The sequence below is a fragment of the Salvelinus sp. IW2-2015 genome, unplaced genomic scaffold (assembly GCF_002910315.2).
Source record: "Salvelinus sp. IW2-2015 unplaced genomic scaffold, ASM291031v2 Un_scaffold1056, whole genome shotgun sequence".
Lineage (NCBI taxonomy): Eukaryota > Metazoa > Chordata > Actinopteri > Salmoniformes > Salmonidae > Salvelinus > Salvelinus sp. IW2-2015.
Genome location: NW_019942709.1, coordinates 153,180 through 177,030, shown reverse-complemented (window position 1 = coordinate 177,030; position 23,851 = coordinate 153,180). Strand labels below are relative to the sequence as shown.

Sequence of the window (23,851 nt, the reverse complement as noted above, 5' to 3'; positions counted from 1 at the left end):
GAAGCAGAGCACGTTGCAATCCCTGATGTCTCTCTGGAATGCTACCCGTGCTCGGATTTCATCAACCTTATTGTCAAGAGACTGGACATTGGCGAGTAGTATGCTAGGGAGTGGAGCGCGATGTGCCCGTCTCCGAAGCCTGACCACGAGACCGCCTCGTTTGCCCCTTTTACGGCGTCGCACAGGGTCGCCGGCTGGGATCAGATCCATTGTATTGGGTGGAAGGCAAAACACTGGATCCGTTTCGGGAAAGTCATATTCCTGGTAGGAACGATGATGAGTTGACGTTACATCGTATATTCAGTAGTTCCTCCCGACTGTATGTAATGAAACCTAGATTACCTGGGGTACCGATGTAAGAAATAACCATAAAAAAACAAAATACTGCATATTTTCCAAGGAACGCGAAGCGAGGCGGCCATCTCTTTTCGGCGCCGGAAGTTCCAATCAGTCAGGAAGTAAAGCTTGGTCGCAAATGGGTCTCCCAAATGGACAATGACCCAAAGCATACTTCCAAAGTTGTGGCAAAATGGCTTAAGGACAACAAAGTCAAGGTATTGTGGCCATCACAAAGCCCTGACCTCAATCCTATAAAAAAAATTGTGGGCAGAACTGAAAAAGCGTGTGCGAGCAAGGAGGCCAACAAACCTGACTCAGTTACACAGCTCTGTCAGGAGGAATGGGCCAAAATTCACCCAACTTATTGTGGGAAGCTTGTGGAAGGCTACCTGAAACGTTTGCCTTCAAATTTTTTAACTTGGGTCAATGTTACCAAATACTAATTGAGTGTATGTAAACTTCTGACCCACTGGGAATGTGATGAAATAAATAAAAGCTGAAATAAATAATTCTCTCTACTATTATTCTGACATTTCACATTCTTCAAATAAAGTGGTGATCCTAACTGACCTAAGATAGTAAAAAGTCCCTATGATTAAATGTCAGGAATTGTGAAAATCTGAGTTTAAATGTATTTGGCTAAGGTGTATGTAAACTTCCGACTTCAACTGTAATTTAATCGTATTACTATATGTAGTAGAACGCGATGGGTTAGAAGAAGCCTACATAACCAACCCATAAAGTAACATGTTACATCCATATATGACCAGCTATGTAAACGTTAACATTGATTTATCCTGTAATAGATGTCATTCAATTGGTAACATACATTTATGTCTTCTTCTAATGCCTCTTAAGGGGAAAGTAATCTAAAAGTAACGGAATGTAATTAGATTACGTTACTGATTACTTGAACAGGTAACAGATTACATTCAGAAAGTAGCCTACCCAACCCTGCATATAAAATGGACATATCTTATTTTAATACAGACTAGCTCAAATCATTACCTGTCATTGAAAATGGCAAACTACCAAATGGATCATCATTTTCTGGGAAAAAAGTGGTTCTGCAAAAACATACGTTTGCACCCCTATTTTGAAAGTGGGATGCAGCTGCTCCGTTTGCTCCATTGCTAAGGCGCCTATAATTGTCAATACTTATTTATCAGAAAGTATCTGTCCAAAGGTTTGTTAGTCATTCATTCATTTATCCTTCATTTATAATGGCGTATGGCGTATTGATAAGGAAATGTGAATGAGTGGACTATCAAAAATAGATATCCATGTAAAGCACAGATATGTAAAAGAGAAAAAGTAAATGCATACGTGTACATTTGATTATACTAAAGGCGTCATCGACTTCTTCATGGATCCTATAGCCACATCATCGCCCGAGAACTGGGGTTAACTATCTGGGACAGCGCAACAACGATGTAACAACTGGTTTATAACGACATTGTTGGCTGCAATGTTGCAAAACAGACGAAATGTCAGCTGAGAATACTTGTAACAGTCACTCATCGAATTTTCGGCTACAGTTACAGCATCAGAAATACCGACAAAACCTGTACTGGAGATACTCGGGTTTATGAAACGTCATCTTTCGTCAGAGTTTAATGTGTGTTGATTTCTCAAGCTGTAGCATTTTTTTTTGGTATAAAACTGAAACATATCAGATATACACACGATCAAATCATAATCAAATGTAGTCATAGTGAAAGTGTTACATGAAAATATACTTTTTTCACTGTATGAAAAATCTGTGATTTGTAATCAGAGGCTCTTGGCGTGACGTTAGAGAATACGATTGGAGGGTGGTGCTAGTATATAGCTATCCTTCGGCCTACAGTTCCACCTTCTCGCCAGTGGAGTTTCATCACAGCTTCTGCACCACCCAGGGCAGACGAGAACATAAACACAAGTAAGTAGCTAAGAAATTGTTTCACAATGTAACATGTACGGGGAACAATAAAGATGGTGTGCTTATTATACCGTCGACATTTAGCCAGTGGGGGCTAATAGTTATCGAGGATGCAGTGAAATATTATCACTGTCAAAATGTGCTCTGGCCTGAGTCGACTCCATGTCATTTCTCCCCTTGTTCGGCTGCCTTATGCCTACGTGGACTTTGTAGATTATTATGGAGCTAACGTTCCGTATTAAAATGGGAGAATATGTAGCTATCATGTTTTGATCAACTACGTGTGTAAAATGTAAGACCTAACCACCGTTCTCGATTTCATGTTTAATTACATTTTTATAATGAGTTTCCATGGGGAGTTTCAATTTAAACTGGTTGTTAGCCGCCAGAGCTAGCTAGCGCTAGCACTGCAGCTACGTGTCATTATCGCGCACGGTCAAAGTTTATACGAGTTTATTAGCTAGCTAGCAAGCTAATGCGTCTACATAAAGTTTTCAATAGAAGTGGCGTCTCGCAACCCTAAAACGCAATAGGGCGTTTACATTGTTTTACTGGAATGCACGATTAATGTTTAATTTAAAATCCTTCGCAAGGAACGTTAGCTAACGTTAGCTATTTATTGTAATCGTCCATTTCAAGAATTCCTCGGACATTCTTGCATGTCGACGTAGTACTAGCCGGGGGAAACCAGGGAATATTGGCTAGCTATTTAACATTCTGTCTTGGTCAGTTAGCTAGCTACCTATATTCATCTGATGCTGTCGTGGCCTTGGGATAGTCTGTCAATTTTCACGTCACATCGTTTGATTTTTAGCTAGGTAATTATTATTTTATTTTTTTCCAACGCCAGCTAACTAGCTATTTTGCTAGCTAGCTTGTAAATTAGGCAGAAGTAGGCCAGTGTTCTAGCTAACGTTAGCTAGCAATCTCTTTGAGCTTTTCAGCTGCAACCCCACGTTGATCTATCACAGTTAATTAACTAGGTTGAAAGTTCAGTAAATGAATAAGGCTAATTTAGCATCAGATTTAAAGGCCACATTAATTGAGTCTGTGGTCTCACTGGAAGAGGCGTCAACGTACACCTCATTAGGCTCTATGACACAGCTGGCCAAGTCTAGTAGAATATTATACTTCCCACTGGTCTAATATCAAACAAGAATATGTTTTGTTTCTTAACTTTTTCTAAACTACCTTTTACCTTCACGCAAGTAGGCCCAGATTTGTATGCTAGCTACTTCTATAGGGGGATCCCTCCAGCCATTAATTAGTTGTCAAAGCTTGGGATAATGTTTTATCCTCCCCCCCCCCACCCACACACACACAAATCCTCACATTTGAATATACCACTTAATCTATTAATTGAATGTCCAGTATTTTATCACCCGACTGTCTGTTGTGAAACCAATATGTATTTTTTGGATTGTGCTTTTCAGGCAAAAGCTGGCAGGCTGACACGAACAGGCAGCTTTACAGGACGGATTATCTGGTAACTGACCATTTAGCTGGTAAGAAGTGACACTACTCTAAGCTCCTAATTATAGCCATGCTGCAGTCCCTTCTAACCTGCACTTTTCAAATGGAAGGCAGTGGAAAAGATGGCCTTACTGGCTCAGTAATTAAAGATCGACGGCTGACATTTTACTTTTTTGAATACTAGATGGGGGTGGCAGGCTATATATTTAGTATATTATTGGGTCAATCACAAACCAGATGCTTGTCAGATTTATCTGGATTTCATTGCAATACTTTGAATCAGTGTATACAGAACCAGTCAAAAGTTTGGACACCTACTCATTCAAGTTTTTTATTTTTTTATTTTTTACTATTTTCTACATTGTAGGATGATATCAAAACTATGAAATCACACATATGGAATCATGTAGTGACCAAAATAGTGTTAAACAAAACAAAATATATTTGAGATTCTTCTAAGTAGCCACCCTTTGCCATGATGACAGCTTTGCACACTTTTGGTATTCTCTCAATCAGCTTCATGAGGTAGTCACCTGGAATGCATTTCAATTAACAGGTGTACCTTGTAAAGTTACTTTGTGGAATTTCTTTCCTTAATAATGCATTTGTGCGAATCAGTTGTGTTGTGACAAGGTAGGGGTGGTATACAGAAGATAGCCCTATTTGTTAAAAGACCAAGTCCATATTGTGGCAAGAACAGCTCAAATAAGCAAAGAGAAACGACAGTCCATCGTTACTTTAAGACATGGAGGTCGGTCAATCTGGAAAATCTCAAGAACTTTGAAAGTTTCTTGAAGTGCAGTCGCAAAAACCATCAAGCGCTATGATGAAACTGACTCTCATGAGGACCGCCACAGGAAAGGAAGACCCAGAATTACCTCTGCTGCAGAGGATAAGGTAATTAGTTACCAGCCTCAGAAATTGCAGCCCAAATAAATGCTTCACAGAGTTCAAGTAACAGACACATCTCAACATCAACTGTTCAGAGAAGACTGTGTGAATCAGGCCATCATGGTCGAATTGCTGCAAAGAAACTACTAAAGGACACCAATAATAAGAAGAGACTTGCTTGGGCCAAGAAACACGAGCAATGGACATTAGACTGGTGGACATCTGACCTTTTGGTCTGAGTTCAAATTTGAGCTTTTTGGTTCCAACCGCTGTGTCTTTGTGAGATGCAGAATCGGTGAATGGATGATCTCCGTATGTGTGGTTCCTACCGTGAAGCATGGAGGAGGAAGTGTGGGTGCTTTGCTGGTGACACTCTGATTTTATTTAGAATTCAAGGTATGCTTAACCAGCATGTCTACCATAGCATTCTGCAGCGATACACCATCCCATCTGGTTTGCGCTTAGTGGGACTATCATTTTTTTTTTTCTCAACAGGACAATAACACAAAACACACCTCCAGGCTGTGTAAGGGTTATTTGACCAAGGCGAGTGATGGAGTGCTGCATCAGATTACCTGGCCTCCAGTCACCTGACCTCAACCCAATTGAAATGGTTTGGGATGAGTTGGACCGCAGAGTGAAGGAAAAGCAGCCAACAAGTGCTCAGCATATGTTGGGAACTTCAAGACTGTTGGAAAAGCATTCCTCATGAAGCTGGTTGAGAGAATGCCAAGTGATCAAAGCTGTCATCAAGACAAAAGGGTGGCTACTTTGAAGAATCTAAAATATATTTTGATTTAACACTTTCTTTTGGGGGGGGTTGTAAATGATTCCATTTGTTATTTCATAGCATTGTCTTCACTATTATTCTACAATGTAAAAAAATAAAGAAACCCTTCAATGAGTACGTGTCCAAACTTTTGACTGGTACTGTATATAACATTCTCAAATAATCTTTCTAGAGAAGGCTTGAAGCACTTCAGTAGTCTACTTTGTGAAATCTTTTCAACGTTTTCCATTTTGTGTGCAAGGCTGTTTCCTTGCTCCGTGTTAAACCAATGAGACGCCAGTAGTATGGCTTTCCCGGGCTGGCCTGTATGTAGCTCACTGTGCTAACTAACGCACCACTGATTTGGCCTGCTCAGCCTTAAAGATGCCTAGCCTAGACGGAAGAGGCCCCTTAAAGGGTGCTGCTCTGGAAATCATGTGAAAACAGCTGTACTAACGCCATGCCAAGGATCCCAGGCACCATCTCCACTGACTGTGCTGTGTGCCAGTACACACAGTACAAAATAGAATTACTAGATTGGACCTTCCCTTTCAAGTAGATGTTCTGTGATTGGTTTGATTTATATTTTGATGGTATAAAGTCCCCCCTCCCTCCACTGCTTCTCATTCATTTGAAGCAAAACAATTTTGCCGTTTGTAGAGGAATAGCCTAGTAAATGTTCACCGGGGTTACCACCCCCCCCCCCCCTCGCCAAATCCTAACCTTAACCATTAGTGGGAAAAGTACAACACTGACCCAAGATCAGTGTCTAGGGACAACTTCACCCTACACCTAGCGCATGTGCTCAGTGTCTAGTCTGATCTACTTGGTTAGGCCTGGGGGTGGGGGGAAGCTGATCCTAGATCTGTACCTAGGGGAAGCTTCAGTGGGTGGATGAACTGAACGGGGTCAGTGGGGAAATCCTCTTAACCTTGGAAAGCTCATTCACCCAGCTTAGAAAAGGCCTAGGTCAACAACTAAACTTAGTTGTTCAAAATCAATGTATTTGTCAAGTGCTCGAATACAAGTGTAGACCTTACTGTCAAATGCTTACTTTACAAGCACTTAACCAACAGTGCAGTTCATGAAGTGTTAAGAAAATATTTACAAAATAAACTAAAGTAACACAATAAAATAAGAGGTTATATACAGGGGTTACCGGTACCTAGTCAATGTGCGGGGGTACAGGTTAGTCGAGGTCATTTGTACATGTAGGTAGTGGTGAAGTTTACCCTAGGTACAGATCTAGGATCCACTTCCCCCTCCCCTAGCCCAAAGGCAGGAAGATGTCAATTTTGATTCGTTTCCATCTTACTGTCCAGATGGATTGTATGCAGCCGGCAATACACTCGTATCTCACGTAGACTTTTTAAAAAAACGGGGAAAACATGCAATCTTTCTGTAAAACACCATTTTCCACCACCATGATAAAGTGGCTAATGCCTAGGAATGCTAGTTCTGAATGTTGTGTATCGCGGTCAGCCAATCAGGTTGCAGCAGTCTGTTTACCTCTTGCTGAACGTAGGGCGCGACATCAGGAAGTAGCATTAGCTACTAACATGGTGGCGGAAATGGTGTTTCGTTGAGAACGTACACATTTTCAAACATTTATTTTCCTTCTCGCCATTAAATCTAGTTAAGGAGGATATCGACACTTTTGCAACCTGAATGGAGAATGTTTTTTAGGTACAAACTGGTCCATTGGATACGAGTGTGTTGCTTGCTGCGTACAATGCGTTTTGGACGGTAAAATGAAACCATCCACACCAGATTAATATCGCCATCAGCTGGCCTTTGGGCTTACCCCCCCCCACCCCAAATCCTAACCTTAACATTTAGTGTGGAAAATGCTGAACTGAACAGAAATCAATGTCTAGTGTCAACGTCACATGTAGCTACTGCAATGAATCAGTTTGTCCTCTTGGTTATGCTTAATTTGCCTAATCTGTTCACTAAGGCTATTTGTCAGATATTCAAAGAAAGTGTTGATGTGTGAAATGGGTAATAGCTAGAACATAGATTATCCCTCCTGGAAAGGAATGGCTTTTGATAACGGTAGATAAGACAACGGGGTCAAACATCAAAGTCCATTCAAGCTGATAAATGTATTTTGTACTACTATGTATTTAACCCTAACTATAAAAGTGGTTTATTTTGTATTTTCTAGCTATGAGACGAGGCCTTTATAAAGACATCAAAATGATTTTAATAATCTTGTCCTTTTTTGAGTCTGTCATGTCTTTAGCTATGTAGGCTATTTTGTTTCTTTAACCCTGATAATGATGTCCTCTTTTCCTTTTACTAGTGACACACTCGTACTCCGTGTAAACGTGGGATTTCGACCATGAGCTCAGTCGCTGTACTTACGCAGGAAAGCTTCAACGAGCACCGCTCTGGGCTCGTTGCAGAGCAAGCAGGCGGTGAGTTTCTGTTTCATTTGTTCCTCTGGGTAGAGTTGCTGAATCTTAATGTTTACTGAGCCATCAGAACAACTAAGAGTAGTCTGGCCTTAAAAAAAAAAAAAGAACCATCAGTTATCAATGACTATCTCAACAAATATGCTACCTAAAACCTAAAGTAACAACAAGACATGAGTTGTATTAACTGCCGTTGAATTGATCATGTACCTGCCGTTTTAGTCATTTATCAGACGCTCGTAGTCGGTGAGGTTTTTATATATGGTGGCTTGTTTCTAATGGTTCTGACACAGGGTCTAGTTCTGCTGGAGATGAGGAGGCCCCAGCCTACAAGGATGCCTTCCCCCCGCTGCCTGAGAAGGCTGCTTCACCTGAGGGGACCCAGGAACCAGTCAACGCCTGGACCTCCAAGATCCGGCCCCTCAAATCCTCTGTCATCACCCAGGTAGCTACACTCCTCTGTCATCACCCAGATAGCTACAGCAGCGGCGTTTACGCAACACTTTGTTGCATTGGAGGAGTAAGAAACTGTTTGTTGTAGCAAATGGTATCCCTATTCCATATAGTGCACTACTATTGACCAGAGCCCATAGAGCTGTGGACTAAAGTAGTGCACTATGTAGGGAATATAGGGATGCCATTTGGGACACGACCCATGTTTGTTGTAGCGAAGATCTCTTCCTTCTGCCTTTGGCAAACCTGGGTGTGTAGACTTAAAAAGTCCTATTGTTCAAACATGTGATGTTTGCTCTCTCTAACTTATGACCCTGCTAGGTTTTCCACGTCCCTCTGGAAGAGCGCAAGTACAAGGACATCAACCAGTTCGGTGAAGGAGATCAGGCAAAGGTCTGTGTGGACATCATGCATAAGACTGGAGCCCACCTGGAACTCTCCATGGCTAAAGACCAGGGTCTGTCCATCATGGTGTCTGGGAAACTGGACGCGGTGATGAAGGCCCGCAAGGAGATTGTGTCCCGACTGCAGACTCAGGTCAGTGTAGATAGATGGGTTCACATTTAGCCCTTTTATTTGGCTGTTGTATTCATTATAACCACGTAGGTTTACAGCGTATATCAGAGCTACTTTTAGGCCGATCCTTTGATTTCCCAAATGTTGTACTGTCGGTGTGTTGTTTTGAGGCCCCCACCTCAGGTCTTCCTGGGGGGGGAAAAAGTGGCAGTTCTTACTGAGTGAACTATCATGGCTAAATAAATAAAACCAAATGAGTCATCCCATTTTCAATATGAACTCATGCACGGTTATTAAAGTTAATCAAAAGGTGACTACTTTGTGATTTATTTATTTACCTATGTGGTAATATTAACTTAGTTTATAAACCTATTTTCTTTCATGTTGATTTTTTATTTTTTTATTTTTACACCAGGCTTCAGCTACCGTGGCCATCCCCAAAGAACATCATCGCTTTGTCATCGGCAAGAATGGGGAGAAACTGCAGGAGTTGGAGCTCAAGACTGCCACCAAGATCCAGATTCCAAGACCAGATGACCCCAGCAACCATATCAAGATCTCTGGCACCAAGGAGGGCCTGGAGAAGGCCAAGCACGAGATTCTGCTCATCTCTGCCGAGCAGGTAGCCAACCTGATGCCGTATCGGTTACCTAGCTCTCGCGCTCTAGTGTCATCCTCTAACTTCTCTCCACTCGCTAAGTTAACTACCACATAATGACCTCTTAACTCACTATGGAAACCTTTGCGGCACAACCTTTTTCTACTTCTGTCATATCTGTTTTAGATAAAAAGTTATATTTTTATAATTTCTGCCATTTTAAGTTAACCACTCTACTTAATGAATTAATGAACATGCCCCTATAGCACTAACGCTAGCCTTGCTGTTATTACACTGCCATGAACACGGTTCGGAAGCGAGCTAGTTCAGTTTGTGACATGTTATATCAGTCCGAGTGTTGGACAACCTAACTGATGACCGTCCGCTCTCTGTCCTCCCCTTCCAGGACAAGCGTGCTGTGGAGAGGGTGAACATCGACAAGGTTTTCCACCCCTTCATCACTGGTGCCTACAACAAGCTGGTGGCAGATATGATGCAGGAGACGGGAGCCCGCATCAATGTCCCTCCACCCAGCGTCAATAAGACGGAGATCGTCATTACTGGGGAGAAAGAGCAGGTGGCCCTTGCTGTGGCTATGATCAAGAAGATTTATGAGGGGAAGGTGTGTAGGTCTATGTTCTGTCCTCTTTTTAACAGCATGTTAATATGAACTGTTATGGTCCTTTAGAACTTTGTGTCAAATATTACTGTTGCTTTGATGATGATGATGATTGAGGGGGAAGGTGCAGTTGAAGTCAGAAGTTTACGTACACTTAGGTTGGAGTCATTAGAACGAATTTTTCAACCACCACACATTTCTTGTTAACAAACTATAGTTTTGGCAAGTCGGTTAGGACTTTGCATGACACAAGTCATTTTTCCAACAATTGTTTACAGATGGATTATTTCACTTATAATTCACTGTATCACAATTCCAGTGGGTCAGAAGTTTACATGCACTAAGTTGACTGTGCCTTTTAAACAGCTTGGAAAATTCCAGAAAATTATTTCATGGCTTTAGAATATTCTGATAGGCTAATTGACATCATTTGAGTCAATTGGAGGTGTCTGGTTCATCCTTGGGAGCAATTTCCAAACGCCTGAAGGTACCACGTTCATCTGTACGAACAATAGTACGCAAGTATAAACACCATGGGACCACGCAGCCGTCATACCGCTCCGGAAACGCGTTCGTTGGAGACGAGTTCTGTCTCCTGGAGATGAATGTACTTTGGTGCGAAAAGTGCAAATCAATCCCAGAACAACAGCAAAGGACCCTGTGAAGATGCTGGAGGAAACGGGTACAAAAGTATCTATAATCACAGTAAAACGAGTCCTGTATCGACATAACCTGAAAGACCGCTCAGCAAGGATGAAGCCACTGCTCCAAAACCGTCATAAGAAAGCCAGACTACGGTTTCCTACTTTTTGGAGAAAAAATTACTGAAAAATATAACTGTTTGGCCATAATGACCATCGTTTTGTTTGGAGGAAAAAGGGGGAGGCTTGCAAGCCGAAGAACACCATCCCAACCGTGAAACGGGGGTGGCAGCATCATGTTGTAGGGGTGCTTTGCTGCAGGAGGGACTGGTGCACTTCACAAAATCGATGGCATCATCAGGAAAGAAAATTATGTGGATATATTGAAGCAACATCTCAAGACATCAGTCAGGAAGTTAAAGCTTGGTCGCAAATGGGTCTTCCAAATGGACAATGACCCCCCCCCCCCCGCCCCCCCAAGCACTGAAAAAGCGTGTGCGAGCAAGGAGGCCTACAAACCTGACTCAGTTACACCAGCTCTGTCAGGAAGAATGGGCCAAAATTCCCCAACTTATTGTGGGAAGCTTGTGGAAGGCTACCTGACACATTTGACCCAAGTTAAACAATTTAAAGGCAATACTACCAAATACTAATTGAGTGTATGTAAACTTCTGACCCACTGGGAATGTGATGAAAGAAATAAAAGCTGAAATAAATCATTCTCTTTACTAATATTCTGACATTTAACATTATTAAAATAGTGGTGATCCTAACTGACCTAAGACGGGGAATTTTTACAAGGATTAAATGTCAGGAATTGTGAAACTGAGTTTAAATATATTTGGCTAAGGTGTATGTAAACTTCAACTGTATGTCCTGCTAGCTAAACTGTGCTAAATAGGAATGATTTGAGTGTCTGCGTTTAACATTGTATGGAATGTTGTCATGTAGCCTCCGGGTACCAGGGCGTGACTTCAGTTGTCTCAATAATCTGAGAGGGGCCTTACAGAGGTTCCTACTAGCCTCAGTGGCCCGACTGAAAAGAAAGAGACACACAGTCTAAGACTGCAGTCTTAACACTTTATTCGAATTGGGACCAATACAATTATAACATTTTTTTAATATGCAACAGTTAAATCCACCAAGTTAACCAATTTTATCTTTACACTCATTTCCAGTGCTCTGTTTACCCTTTTCTCCCGGCAGAAAAATGCCACCACCATCGCGGTAGAGGTGAAGAAATCTCAGCACAAGTACGTGATCGGCCCCAAGGGAAACACCCTGCAGGAGATCCTGGAGAAAACTGGCGTCTCGGTCGAAATCCCACCCTCAGACAGCAACTCTGAGACCGTCATCCTGCGCGGGGAGCCAGACCGGCTGGGTCAGGCTCTCACTGAAGTTTACGCCAAGGTAGATATGTTACACATTCCAACAGAAACACTACTACACAGTACGTACTATACAGGTCTCACTGAAGTTTACGCCAAGGTAGATATGTTACACATTCCAACAGAAACACTACTACACAGTACGTACTATACAGGTCTCACTGAAGTTTGGGCCAAGGTAGATATACATTACATAAGACATATACGCAGCACCTTTCACACCGGCCTGGTATTCGCTGACGTTTAGTCCAAGGTAGATATGTTACACATTCCAACAGAAACACTACTACACAGTACGTACTATACAGGTTTCACTGAAGTTTGGGGCCAAGGTAGATATACATTACGTATAAGACATATACGCAGCACCTTTCACACCGGCCTGGCTGGGTCTGGTATTCGCTGACGTTTAGTCCAAGGTAGATGCGTTATTTTTTTTTGAATGTTTTACTTGCAATGCGAATAAATGTTTTTTTATTATTTTTTTTTACCTTCCTTCGTTGAATGTACTGATTTGTAAGTAGCTCTCTATAAGGCTGCTTGCTAAATGACTATATATATAGCACTTTATTCAGGGCCTCTGGTTCAAGAGGATGTCCCATGACAGTGGTTCTCGGTTTCTAAATGTGAACCTGTTTGTGTTTCCCAGGCCAACAGCTATACTGTATCCTCAGTCGAAGCTCCTTCCTGGCTTCACCGCTTCATCATTGGCAAGAAGGGGCAGAACCTGGCCAAGATTACCCAGCAAATGCCCAAGGTGTGTGTGTGTGGCGTGTGTTTTGTTCCAGAGGGGGATGCAGCTCAAGGCCTGACTTGGTGTTTCTCTCTCTCTCTCTCTGTGTGTATTGCAGGTGCACATTGAGTTCACTGAAGGCGAAGATAAGATCACCTTGGAAGGCCCCACCAAAGACATGCAGATGGTGCAGAGTCAGATGGAAGCCATCGTCACTGACCTGGTAAAGACCCTCCGAACACTGTGGACCAGGCTAGCCTCGTCCACTCCCAAGCAGAAGCCCGTTTACCAAAACCCAGATTAAGCCTATTAGATTAATGGGCTAAAGCGCATTCAATGGAGAGTGTCCCTTGAGCATGCTTTGTAGTTAGAGTAGGCTTAATCTGAGTCTAGGCTTAATCTGAGTCTAGGCTTAATCTGAGTCTAGGCTTAATCTGAGTCTAAGGCTTAATCTGAGTCTAAGGCTTAATCGGAGTCTAGGCTTAATCTGAAGTCTAGGCTTAAAATCTGAGTCTAAGGCTTAATCTGAGTCTAGGCTTAATCTGAGTCTAAGGCTTAATCTGAGTCTAAGGCTTAATCTGAGTCTAAGGCTTTAATCTTGCTAGTCTAGGCTTAATCTGAGTCTAGGCTTAATCTGAGTCTAGGCTTAATCTAGTCTAGAGATCTAGGCTTAATCTGAGTCTAGGCTTAATCTGAGTCTAGGCTTAATCTGAGTCTAAGGCTTAATCTGAGTCTAGGCTTTAACTTAAATCTGAGTATATTCTGGATGCACGATATAGGCTTAATCTGAGTCTAAGGCTTAATCTGAGTCTAAGGCTTAATCTGAGTCTAAGGCTTAATCTGAGTCTAGGCCTAGTTTGTTGTCCTTGTCCCAAGGACCGACTGTGTAAACCACACTGGTTTCCTTGGTTTTAGGACTTGGTAGTTACAATCATTCATTTGATGCCATGTTTATTTCCTTTTCCCTTCTAGGTGAGCCGCATGGATTTTAGGGAGATCAGTGTGGACCCCAGATTCCACAGACACCTGATTGGGAAGGGCGGTGCCAACAGTAAATATTATGTTTTTCTTTAAGCAAAGCGGAGGTTGGGTTTGAGAAGTGGGGGCCGAGTAAGATGTTACACAAGTGTATTTTGAAGATATTTAGCGTGTTACTAAATGGTGGTTTAAAAAAAACAACTGTTTCTTCTCCTGCCCTGTTCAGTAAACCGCATCAAAGATCTGCACAAGGTGTCTGTGCGTATCCCCCCTGACAACGAGAAGAGCCACCTGATCCGCATCGAGGGGGATCCCCAGGGGGTTCAGGAAGCCAGTAAGGAGCTGCTTGAGCTAGCGTCGCGCATGGTGAGGATCACAATACATTCTCTCTCTCACACACGTCACCATAACGTCCCCGTGGGAGTTGTCCCTCAACCTTTTCGTCTCTCTCTTGCAGGAGAACGAGCGTACAAAGGACCTGATCATCGAACAGCGTTTTCACAGAGCCATCATTGGCCAAAAAGGGGAGAAGATTAAGGACGTTCGTGACAAGTTCCCTGAGGTGAGTCGCAAACCGTGTTGCCGTGGGAACACACCTGATGACGCCAGAGACTGGCTCAGTAAGACTTCAGTCAGCAAGGCTGTATTTACACAGGCAGCACCATTCTGCTCTTTGACCCAATTATTAACAAAAGAGCAGTTTTTTTTTTTATGGCTCAAAAGACATTTAGTGGGAGAGGGGGGGGAAAAGCTCAGAATTGGGCTGCCTGATTTTAAACGCAGCCTTAGAAACCATGACGATCGTGTGTGCCAGATCCATATATTTAGAATAGCTGTACATGTATGGCTCTGGTAAATACACTGAAAATGCTTAAGCGTGTACAGCTATAACATTTTGCTGTATAGTTACAGTAAAACAACTATGTTCATTTTGGTTAGGATGGGCACTTACAACACTTTAAAAAAAAAAAAAAAAATTATGAGAAAAGGAAAATATTTAACGTTTTCCAAGCTGTACATAAAGTAGTAATGTGTCGATTTTGCAGGTCATCATCAACTTCCCAGACCCGGCAGCGAAGAGTGACATCGTTCAGCTGCGCGGTCCAAGAAATGAGGTGGAGAAATGCTCCAAGTTCATGGCTAAGATGGTTGCTGACATGGTATGTAAGATCATCAAACAAAACGTCTAAATGATTGACTCTCTGTGACAACTAGGTTGAACTTTTTTTACATTGCATGAGGTTAGTGTAAGGTGTTGAGTACATTTGGCTTTCAAGACATTGTGCCGGTAAAGCACGTCATCATTTCAGTTGGTATGATTGATGGCTCTTTCCTTAAGTATATTGAACATGTCAAATCTTGCTTTGCAGATTTTGAAAAATGTTTACACATTAACTGTTTTATATACGATTGATTTTTTTCTTTTTCAGGTGGAAAATGGCTTCTTTCTCTCAGTTCCCATCTTCAAACAATTCCACAAGAACATTATTGGGAAAGGTGGCGCTAACATCAAGAAGGTATATTCTCATTAATAGGATATGGAATTTAAACTTGGTTTGGGACACAGTTCTTTCACAATTTCAGGCTTTTTAAAATATGAAAAAAAAAAAAAATTGTATTACCTGACAAAAAGTAATTCCTTAATTTCCAGATTCGTGAGGAAACTAACACCAGGATTGATCTGCCTGCCGAGAACAGCAACTCTGAGATGATCGTCATCACCGGCAAGAAGGAAAACTGTGAGGCCGCAAGAATCCGCATCCTGGCTATCCAGAAAGAACTGGTAACTTAACTGGCTTTTCTCAGGGAGATTGYCTTTCTTAAGATGGCCTGTGTTCTTCTATGTCAATGCAGATAAGGATAGAATGTTTGTACGTTCCTAATTTGTCTCTCTCTATATGAAACCATGTTTCCATTCTGTGCCCAATGAACTACATATGCCACTTGTGTCCCTCCCAGGCAAACATTACAGAGATGGAGGTGTCCATTCCCTCGAAGCTGCACAACTCCCTGATTGGCTCGAAGGGCCGTTTTGTCCGCTCCATCATGGAAGAGTGTGGCGGCGTCCATATCCACTTCCCCACCGAGGGCTCCGGCATCGACACGGTCACCATCAGGGGTCCTGCTGAGGAGGTGGAGAAGGCGAAGAAACAGCTGCTCTCTCTGGCCCAGGATAAGGTTTGATCCTGCTCTTATCTTATTTAGGCTTTACTTATCAGTAGGTTGAGGAACAGGTTGGTTTTTCTTTGTTTGTTTTGGCTGTGGTTGTCATGAGGGTTGGTTTCAATTTCAGGATGTCAACTAAAATTCCCAATTTTTCCTTCACTAAAAAGCAATTGAAATAGAATTCATTCCAAATTAGGGTGATCGCATTTTTAAAATGGCCAAATATGGGATGATTTTGAAGTGCAAAATTTGGTGATGCAGAAATGAGAGACTGGCTTTTTTTTATAAAAATGTGGGAATATTTAGCCACGGTAACAATTCTGGTTGGTCTGAAAGAATGTAAAACTGGTAGGATTTTTTTTTTTTTTTACGGGTTTGAGTAGCAAGTATGTTGAATAAGCAACTAATGTGTATTGAGAGCCTACCAAGTGTGGAGAAATGACCTTCTCTTTGTCTAATAGGCTACAGCTACTTAGTCCTACTTACTATTGTAGTTCTTCGTTAGAAGCACACTTTTTGTAAGTAGTTAGCGGTCCTCTCCAAGTTTAGCTGGAATTTAGCCCAAAAAAGGATTTGACACGTGATTGGTTGACGATATGACATTGGCCTGGGTTATCTTGCGCTGCTTAGAATATCACATCTCAACAACGATTGGAAAAGTGTTAAACATCACCAGCACCACGTCCTTATGATATATCTGGTCATAAGCGCAACGTGACAGCATACGACACCGGTTGGAATGTCTGAATAAAATACGGAACAAATGGACTTGTTAAAAACACTCTGTGGCCCTGGGAGACACAGCCACAAACTTTAGAGAAACTCTCCAGCCCAGCAGAGGCTACCATCCCCTGGTTTCGGACCTCTGGCATTGTTAGGCGGTTGCCAAGGGCCCTTCTAGAACACTCCCCTGCCTGTGATTGGCTGACCTGGTCAGTCAATCACAGGCTGTACCTGGTGGGGGGGGGGTCTCAAACCCCGAATAGTCTGTTTAGTTGGACACAGAGGTCCAGAGAGACAACGGGTCAGAACTCTGCATCACCACAACTCAGTACTGGACCCTTCCTGAACAACCTTCCTAACTGTGTTAGTGGTTGGATGACCATAAACCACTATATACTACCTCACTTACCCTACTGCTAGTCTCCTCTTTGTGTGTTATGATGATTATCAGTCCTCCAACAGGAACTCTGGGACAGTTGCACCTATAATCGAAACTGACACCTCTGAGTACAATTTTTTTTATTTTATATAAAAAAAAAAATGTAAATGATTTGTAATTTGTTGGTAAAATACAGCACATGACTGTTTGGTAGGGGGGTCAAGGGCCAAAATGCGGGACTGTTCCGGTACAATCTGGGACGTGGTCACCCTAATCCCAAACCGGGTTGTCAGTAGTCCTATGTACACTCTTTAAAGGAAGTAAACTGAACCAATCAGCTCCACCATTCTGTTGCAGCACATTCCAATTAAAACATTCTAAAATATCTCTTCCCCCTTTCTCTTTCCCTAGCAAACCAAGAGTCACACAGCTGAGCTGAAGGCCAAGCCAGAGTACCATAAGTTCCTGATCGGTAAAGGAGGCGGTAACATCCGTAAAGTACGTGACAGTACTGGCGCCAGGATTATCTTCCCGTCACCTGACGACGAGGACCAGGAGCTGATCACCGTGGTGGGGACAGAGGAGGCTGTCAGAGAGGCCCAGAAGGAACTTGAGGAACTCATCAAGAGCTTGGTAAAAACATTTTATTTTAAATCTATATATTTTGTTTTTTTTATTAGGAAAAACAGGAGAAACTGACTCCATCAAAAGATTCTCCTGACGCCATTGTTTTGTATCGATGTTTCGTACTTGTTGTTTACAACCGAATCAAACTCTCCTGTGTATTTCAGTCATTTTTAGAGAGTAARGAAACTGTTGTCATTTTGATACTGACTCCAACCTTTTAGATTATACCCTGTGTTTTTGTTTTGACACATTTTGAATATTAAACCCCATGCTTGCTTTGTCATCCCTCAGGACAACGTGGTGGAGGATGTAATGAATGTGGACCCCAAACACCACCGGTACTTTGTGGCTCGCCGTGGGCAGGTGCTGAGGGACATCGCTGATGAGTACGGCGGTGTGATGGTGAGCTTCCCCAGGAGCGGTGCCAACAGCGACAAGGTCACTCTGAAGGGAGCCAAAGACTGTGTGGAGGCAGCCAAGAAACGCATGCTGGAGATCATCGAGGACCTGGTGAGTTCACAGGGTTTTACTAACTTATTAATGACCTATTTTCCACTGGAGACTTAGCCCAGTGTTTTACCCAAAAGGCTGAGTCTAGGCCTAGTTTGGGGGGGGGGCGCATTATCATGCTGAAACATGAGGTGATAGCAGAGGATGAATGGCACGACAATGGACCTCAGGATCTCGTCACCGTATCTCTGCGCATTGTGTTGGTTGTCTGTAGCTTATGCCTGCCCATACCATAACCCCACTGCCACCACGGGACACTATTCACAACGTTGGGACACTGTTCACAAACCGCTCGCCCACACGACGCCATAAACGTGGTCTGCGGTTGTGAGGCCGGTTGGACGTACTGCCAAATTCCCTGAAACGACGGAGGCGGTTTATGGTAGAGAAATAAACATGTAAAATTATCTGATAACAGCTCTGGTGGACATTCCTGCAGTCAGCATGGCAATTGCTCACGCCYTCAACTTGACATCTGTGGCGTTGTGATAAAACTGCACATTTTAGTGGCCTTTTATTGTCCACAGCACAAGGTGCACCTGTGTAATGATATTGCTGTTTAATCAGCTGCTTGATATGCCACACCTGTCAGGTGCCTGGATTATCTTGGCAAAGGAGAAATGTGCTTACTAACAGGGATGTGCACTAATTTCTTTACAAAATTTAAGAAGCTTTTTGTGCGTAAGAAAAACATGTGTTTTTTAAATATTTTTTGTTATGTGTATGTATGTATGTGTGTATATATATATATATAAAATAAAAACCTGTGGCGAACAATCAACAACCTCTGCATCAAGACAGTTGCTTTGAGGTGTTAACCCATGTATATATCTTAACATGGGTTAACACCTCATAGCAACTGTCTTGATGCAGAGGTTGTTGATTGTTCGCCAAAGGTCTTTGTCACTCCTGATGGGAACACGGTCACACTAGAGCTGACATTAACATAGAACACTGACCCCACTGGTGACCCCACTGGTGACCCCACTGGTGAGGGGGAAGTCTCAGGTGGGAGTGCCTCATACTCGTCTCCTGGGACGTAAGGATGCAATAATCTTCTAGTCTCGTTCACCCCAGTACCATGATGCCCATGTCATAACTAGCCTGTCCTCTCTGATTGGCTAACGGTCCTCTCCTCTGTCTCCAGGATGCCCAGGTAACCATGGAGTGTGTGATTCCTCAGAAGTTCCATCGTTCCATCATGGGGCCCAAGGGTTCCCGTATCCAGGGTATCACCAGGGACCACAACGTGCAGATCAAATTCCCTGAGCGAGTGGACGGTCCGGGGAAAGAAGGTCCGGGGAAAGAAGGTCCGGGGAAAGGAGGCCCAGCGGGTAAAAGCACCCTGTCGTTCTCAGGCAGTATTCAGTCAGAGGAGTGCTGATATGGGATCAGTTTTGACTAGTTTAAGATCAGCACTCAGACTTTACAGGCAATGACTGATGTGGTTTTATCTACCTTTTATTGTTTACTTGAATGTACTGAGTGTTAGACATTCTGGATAAGAGCACCTGCTAAATGACCTAAATGTAATGATCCTAGATTGTTAAGAGATGTCTCTTTAAGGTTGTTTGACGCAAGTCTTTCAGATTTCTGCTGTTCAACTGCCTGGTTCATTCTCTCTAATCAACCTTTTGTTTTTTCCCTCTGTTCTTCCCCAGCTCCCCTGGCCGAGGCTGCAGTGCAGGAGAACGGAGAGGCTAACGGGGAGATGGTTGAAGAGCCTGCAGCACCTGTGGATCCCACTGCACCTAAGAAGTGTGACATCATCGTGCTTTCTGGCCGCAAGGAGCGATGTGAAGCCGCTGTGGAGGCACTCAAGGTCAGTCCTCTTCTTGAACATTGAAATAATCTGACTGTCTGTCTGAACTCTTTTTAAGGAGGTTATTTGTGACTCGTATAGAGACGTTTGTTTGTTTTTTTTTGTCACTTTTTTGTTCTCCATATATAGTTCAACTTATGTTTCACTACCTCCTTTTTCCTCAGGCTTTGGTCCCCGTCACCACTGAAGTGGAAGTGCCCTTTGAGCTTCACCGTTACATCATTGGGCAGAAGGGAAGTGGAATTCGGAAGATGATGGATGAGTTTGAGGTACGTCAGAGTAGTTTCATTGTCACTTTTTTTTTTTTTTTTTTTTACATCAGGGGAGAAGCTGAAATGGGACTCAATTCAGGATACAGAGTCTCTTGTGTCTGGATGTTTTATTCAACGTTGTAATGTTTTACTATTTCCTCCACCGCCAGGTTAATATTCAAGTGCCTGCTCCTGAGCTGCAGTCCGATATAATCTCCATTACTGGCCTGGCCAATCACCTGGACCGCGCTAAGGAGGGTCTCCTGGAGCGTGTTAAAGAGCTGACTGCTGAGCAGGAGGATCGGGTACGTGTTACTCTCTCTACTGCGCTTTACATCTCAGAACCACAGTATTTAAAAGTGTCGACTGCAAGTCAATCACAAGTTACATAGTCTGATCTCAGATCTGTTTGTTGCCTAGTCATTGTTATGCCATCTGGCATCCAGCCCAAACGGCTGTAAGACCAGGCGAAGAGTGACATGGTTCTGACTGGGGATGTTGTTTTTGTACTTGTTATTCATTGCAGTCCCTCAGGAGCTTCAAGTTGACCATCACTGTGGACCCTAAGTATCACCCCAAGATCATTGGCCGTAAGGGGGCCATAATAACCAACATCCGCACAGAGCACGACGTCAACATCCAGTTCCCAGACAAGAACGACGACAACCAGGTACAGGGTTACACCTTCTGTTGTCAATTCTTCTGCCGTCTGTCCTCAAGCCCTTGTCCTTTGCATAAAGCGTTGGTGAAAGTCAGAGGAGCATGTTCTTGGATCTTCTCCAATGTGCCGGGGGGGGGGGAGGAGTTATGCAAGGAATTGAGGAAATACTCATTGAGAAAGCCTTCAACTTGATGTTTCCCTCATGTAAGTTCTATAGTCCTGACTTATACCCCCCCCCCACCAGGACCAGATCACCATCACTGGGTATGAGCACAAGGCTACAGCTGCCAAGGATGCCATCCAGGCCATCGTGGACGAGCTGGAGGAGATGGTCTCTGAGGATATCACTCTGGACGCCCGTGTCCACGCCCGCATCATCGGGGCCCGTGGCAAGGGCATCCGCAAGATCATGGATGAGTTCAAGGTGAGAGGCTTTATTAGTGGGCCAGTTTCCCTGATACATAAAGCAAGGTCTTRGACTTAACATGCATGCTCAATGAAATGTCTCTATTGAAATAGGATTTTAGTCCAGGGCAAGCTTATCTGTGTCTCGGACAAGGCTTCATTTTTAATTTTTTTTTCTGGTCTTGGATAAAGTTGTGAGAACAAAACATCTTACAGGATAGTCTTGCCTTGTCCCTTTGAATTCTGGGAATCCATCCAACGTATTCCGTCTGTACGTACTGTTGGCTGCGTTTAATATATAATGGATTCCCATCATTTGAAATGGACAAAAGACAAGAATTTATCCACTTTAAAAAAAAATGTATTTACTAAATGTTCTTTTTTGTTTCTGGAGCAACACCATAGGACCTTTAAATGTCCAGATGAACTGATCGTGTTTCTGTGTTTAGGTTGATCTGCGATTCCCCCAGCCCGGCGCTGCTGACCCCAATCAGGTGTTTGTTACTGGACGTCCTGAGCTGGTGGACGAAGCCATCGATCACCTCCTTAACCTGGAAGAGGAATACGTAAGTACTCCTTTCAAAGTGGTGCAGGGTGAATTTGCCCCTAAATGCTGAGCTTGGGTCAGTTAGATTTTTTGTTGTTGCATTTTTTCCCCCCCCAGTAATGGTTAAGGTTAGGATTTCAGGAAGGGAAGCTGATCCTCAATCTGTACTTAGGGGAAACTTCACCCTTGGCTTTCAAAGCCATTTTGTCCACCATTGCTYCATGTCCTCTGTGATGGCTCTCCATGTCCTCTGTGACGCTTTGTATTTTAYTGTTATTTTTTCTTTCTGTGTCTGGTCAACGTTTACTCTTTATTGGTCAGTTTATTGATTGATCTGTCTCATTGACAAAGCATTTAACTAGTTAATTTTTTCTCCGGTAATCTTTGGCTCTTCATTTGACTGTTGTACACCCTTTCTGGTTCCCTTGAATGATGAGTACCTTCAACTTCCCCCCCCATTTTCATATAGCTTTTTAAAAATCTAACTTGGTTTCCTGTTTTCAGATGGCTGACGTGAATGAGAATGAATCTAAGATGACGTACATGAAGCCCACTGGTGACCGCGGTGCGTCCTCGATGGATGAGGGAGGACGAGAGCGAGGCTCCTCCAAAGGCTTCGTGGTGAGGGAGGCACCGTGGCAGACCGGCAGTGAGAAGGTGAGAGAGGTGACGGATCTTTGAATTTTTTTTTCTTCTCCTTTGACAAATCTGAACCATTACCATTTTGTGCTAGCCTGGTCTCATATCTGTTTGTACTGTCTTGCCATACTTTTTCCTGTGGTCATTGTATTTCGCACAGATCTGGGACCACCCAGGCTACTTTTTTGTGTATTGTCCCTTTTTTTTTAAAGAGATTTTTTTTTTTTTTTTTTGAATGCAGTCATTTGTAGTTCAATGATCACTGACATGTACTTGTTTTCCCCCCCTCTGTCTCCAGGCCCCAGACATGAGCAGCTCAGAGGACTTCCCCAGCTTCGGTGCTCCTGTGGCGGCCGCCAACAAGGCTTCTCCCTGGGGACCCAAACGCTTCTGAGCAGAGCTGTGCTGCTACGAAGGAGACAAGACGGCCCTCACCTCCACCTGACGACACAATCTTCCCCGCCATCGCCTGCCCCAACCCTATGGACCTGGACTGACCGCTGACCCCCCACCCCCCACAGAAGTCTCTGCAGTCCTGGAAATGTTTCATGCTTCTCTCTTCTGTCTACATAACTTGGTTTGCCTTTTGTAGATTTTATGGTGTAGTCTGAAATGCTTTCAACCAAACTGTATTTGGACCTGTAACTTCAGCTTTGTATCTTCTTGCATTCAGTAATGCGTCTTTCTGCAACAAAAAAAATTATACTTATTATAAGAAACATTGCTGGGTTGTTGGGTTATGTCTATATTCAGGTAGACGTTCAGTGTTTTCCGAGACTTGACATTTCATAATGATTTGAAATGTGTTACCAAATCCAAAGCTGTTAAGGGAACCGAGCAACGCTTCTTAGGTTTACTGAGCTGCCCCTTAGTTGCCTTCGCAGGGTGTGTGGGGCTGGGGGGGATAGAGTTGACTTACCTCTGGCGACATGTTAGCACATGTCTGTCCATTTTCAGCTTTTGATTTGAAGTGAAGAAGCTTGACCATCATGGTGGCCAGCTGTCCGTTTCAACTACTCTCCTCCGCTCCTCATGGAACTGTGTACGTCATCTCATTCAGTTCTCAGTCTTATTGCTGCATCTGAGTGGTTCTGTCCTCAGTCTTTTCATTCTGTCTGCTTGTTACTGTGCTTGTATGGCCAGGTAGTGATGTGTTGTATCATTCAGCCTTATTCATTTGTTCAACTTTGTTTTTGTTTTTGGAGGGGTAATTCACTACAGATATACTATTTCACACACTCTCTCTCAAACTGCCAGATGCTTTTGGAGATTGTACTGTATCATCCCACTGCAACACTAGAGCTCCAGAAGTTTAAATGCCCCACACACACTAACTGTTAAAGTACCATACTTGTTCCATACTGTCTTTCTGTTGTTTTTTTTGT

The 23,851-nt window shown here is 43.1% G+C and overlaps 1 protein-coding gene across 2 annotated transcripts; it reads left to right on the top strand.

Annotated features, from left to right (window-relative positions):
* The first annotated feature begins 2,170 nt into the window (after positions 1-2,170).
* Positions 2,171-23,437, top strand: hdlbpa (high density lipoprotein binding protein a). 2 transcript variants are annotated; one of them, XM_024136934.2, is made up of 28 exons: positions 2,171-2,260; positions 3,694-3,765; positions 7,699-7,813; positions 8,104-8,255; positions 8,585-8,800; positions 9,195-9,401; positions 9,784-9,999; positions 11,844-12,047; positions 12,675-12,782; positions 12,877-12,981; positions 13,731-13,809; positions 13,963-14,102; positions 14,194-14,298; positions 14,783-14,896; positions 15,167-15,253; positions 15,388-15,519; positions 15,696-15,914; positions 17,416-17,637; positions 17,923-18,141; positions 19,289-19,475; positions 19,803-19,963; positions 20,128-20,232; positions 20,385-20,519; positions 20,741-20,884; positions 21,120-21,299; positions 21,730-21,846; positions 22,332-22,484; positions 22,765-23,437. In XM_024136934.2, exons 3-28 carry the CDS (start codon positions 7,738-7,740, stop codon positions 22,858-22,860), a joined length of 3,879 nt encoding a protein of 1,292 aa, XP_023992702.1. In that variant the 5' UTR covers positions 2,171-2,260; positions 3,694-3,765; positions 7,699-7,737; the 3' UTR covers positions 22,861-23,437. The 2 variants fall into 2 exon arrangements, with proteins under 2 accessions (XP_023992702.1, XP_023992701.1); XM_024136933.2 differs by having other exon boundaries at positions 22,332-22,493.
* Positions 23,438-23,851: the final 414 nt, after the last annotated feature.